The sequence below is a fragment of the Fusarium odoratissimum genome (assembly GCF_000260195.1).
Source record: "Fusarium odoratissimum NRRL 54006 unplaced genomic scaffold supercont1.94, whole genome shotgun sequence".
Lineage (NCBI taxonomy): Eukaryota > Fungi > Ascomycota > Sordariomycetes > Hypocreales > Nectriaceae > Fusarium > Fusarium odoratissimum.
Genome location: NW_022158757.1, coordinates 3,431 through 5,484, shown reverse-complemented (window position 1 = coordinate 5,484; position 2,054 = coordinate 3,431). Strand labels below are relative to the sequence as shown.

The following is a 2,054-nucleotide window of genomic DNA, read 5'->3' as shown; positions in this document are numbered from 1 at the left end:
GAGTCCAGGGCGTACAAAGATACGCGTTACGATACTGTTCTGTCATCGGCTACACTTCAGCCGGATGACAGGCAGGTTCTTTTCCCCGTGATAGATCATTTGACCCTCGATCCTAAAGGCTGCAAAGTACATATCGACAAAGGCTCGTATATGTTTGAGGCCACCCGTGAGTATAAGCCTCGTCAGCCGATCGGCCTACTTTGCGGCAATAACGAAATTGACCTCTTGATCACCTGCGGAGCTACCACGCAGAGTCTGGAATCACCAGAAGCCTCAAGCAATGAGTCACTGTTGAATAATACCAATCCTTGGCTCTGAAGAAAATTGGATACTTGGATCAGGAGGACATAAGGACAGCACGCTTGCCAATCGCGATCTTCTGTTGCAGTAGGAGACTCAATTCACTACTGGAATCATTATATAGTTACGTACGTGTAGCTAATTTTCAAGTTAATATCCGATTTGGGAGATCGTAGACAGGGGCGAGAATTTGCACCTGGCGGAATGCTCAACACAAAGTAAAGGTTTAACCAACACACAGGAAACCGTAATCCATTCTTCATGGCTCTTTGTGCTGGTAGGCTGTAGGGGGCAGATAGTATCCTTGGAAGATGGGAGATTTTAGACAACCGCTTCTGTGGACGTTTGACCGCTCCTTTCAGCTATGTGTAATAGTCAGCAAGAAGGAGGAACACGAAGATTGTAACAAGTTGCTGCGCCCTTGGAAAGAAACAACCCGAACGAGTGACTCACCAATGGATCTAGCATGGAAACGTGAAACATGATACCAATTAAGGTACAGTGACCCATTTACTGCCTCATGTTCTTTTGTGATTATATTCTAAATAAAGCCTTCAAGAAGGAAGACAGATGTATCATGAGTATCAGTGTCTTGGCCAACAGTCATCTGATCATGTGTCAGCTGAGCGGCGCGGAGACTGCGGTGCCGTGCAGGTTGAATGGTATTCTCTGCTTTCTTTTCGCGTTTCCTAAAATAGAGTCCCGTAGGGAACTTTCTATTCTGAGGGCCAGGGCTTGCGATCAATGAACCTACATGTTGATCATTCGCCAATCATTATTCACGGAATGATCGTTGAATGGATACAACTTTACCTATGCTGCCTATTGACATGGAACAGCTGACATGCCCACCTGAAGACTAACGTCGTACAACAAATTCCATATTTTCGCAGTATTTCCAAAAATAGTTCTACCTATGTGTTGTGTGCCTGGGCTGCCCTTCACTGAGACAACCTGAAACTTGAAGATGATGGCTTTCAGGGTGTTTCACCGTCCGAAAAGCAACAGAGCACTCATCGGAGGCTCGAGCTTGGGCAAATCATTGCAGCCCTCAGCCATAAAAGGACAGCAATGGTCTTCGAAACACAACAGCACGATAGCTCCTACCGAACAAGTCGATACAACCCACAGAATCACCGGCCATGGCTGAAACAGCGACTCTAAACCATCATGCAGACACACAAGAGAAATGTGCTCAGCGAGAACGAAACAGAGAGAGGCAAGCAAATCGCCGAAGCCGGGTAGCTAGGAAAATGGAAACCAATGAGAACACCATCATCGTCTTAAAATGGGGGTTGCGCGAGATTGCCCGAGCTGCCCGTCATGGAGATTACGTCCATGTCCAGACTATCTTGAGGAGTCTGGAGCCCTCGCTCATGGTTTCCGATTTTGGATCGGTGCCTCCAACTCTGCAATGGTCCGACAGTTTCCCTGATACTTCGACCCCTTGGGGGGTTTCAACCTCGCTATTTAACACAACCGATTTTGGCCTTCCCCTTCCTCTATCGTCCTATACAAATTTTCCAGCAATGGGTCAAGAACAGCAGTCGCTCAATCATATGATCTCAGATTTCGATGCTTGGACCCCTACCACAAATGCGAATCAGGTTTCTGGGTCCATGATATCTCTGAACTAATCGCCAATTCCAGACGAGCTTGACATAAACGGCCTGAGATTCTCAACAAAGGTTTTCCTGAACCACCAAAGGTGGCATAAGACACGGCTATACTATCACTGAAACGTCACGATCATT

General features: G+C 46.8%; 1 protein-coding gene across 1 annotated transcript; it reads left to right on the top strand.

Moving 5' to 3' along the window:
* Window positions 1–1,553: 1,553 nt before the first annotated feature.
* On the top strand, window positions 1,554–1,937 carry FOIG_16575 (uncharacterized protein; the record flags this gene model as incomplete). The annotated part of the gene is made up of 1 exon (XM_031218037.1): window positions 1,554–1,937. One exon carries the CDS (start codon window positions 1,554–1,556, stop codon window positions 1,935–1,937), a length of 384 nt encoding a protein of 127 aa, XP_031052239.1.
* Between the last annotated feature and the right edge of the window lie 117 nt (window positions 1,938–2,054).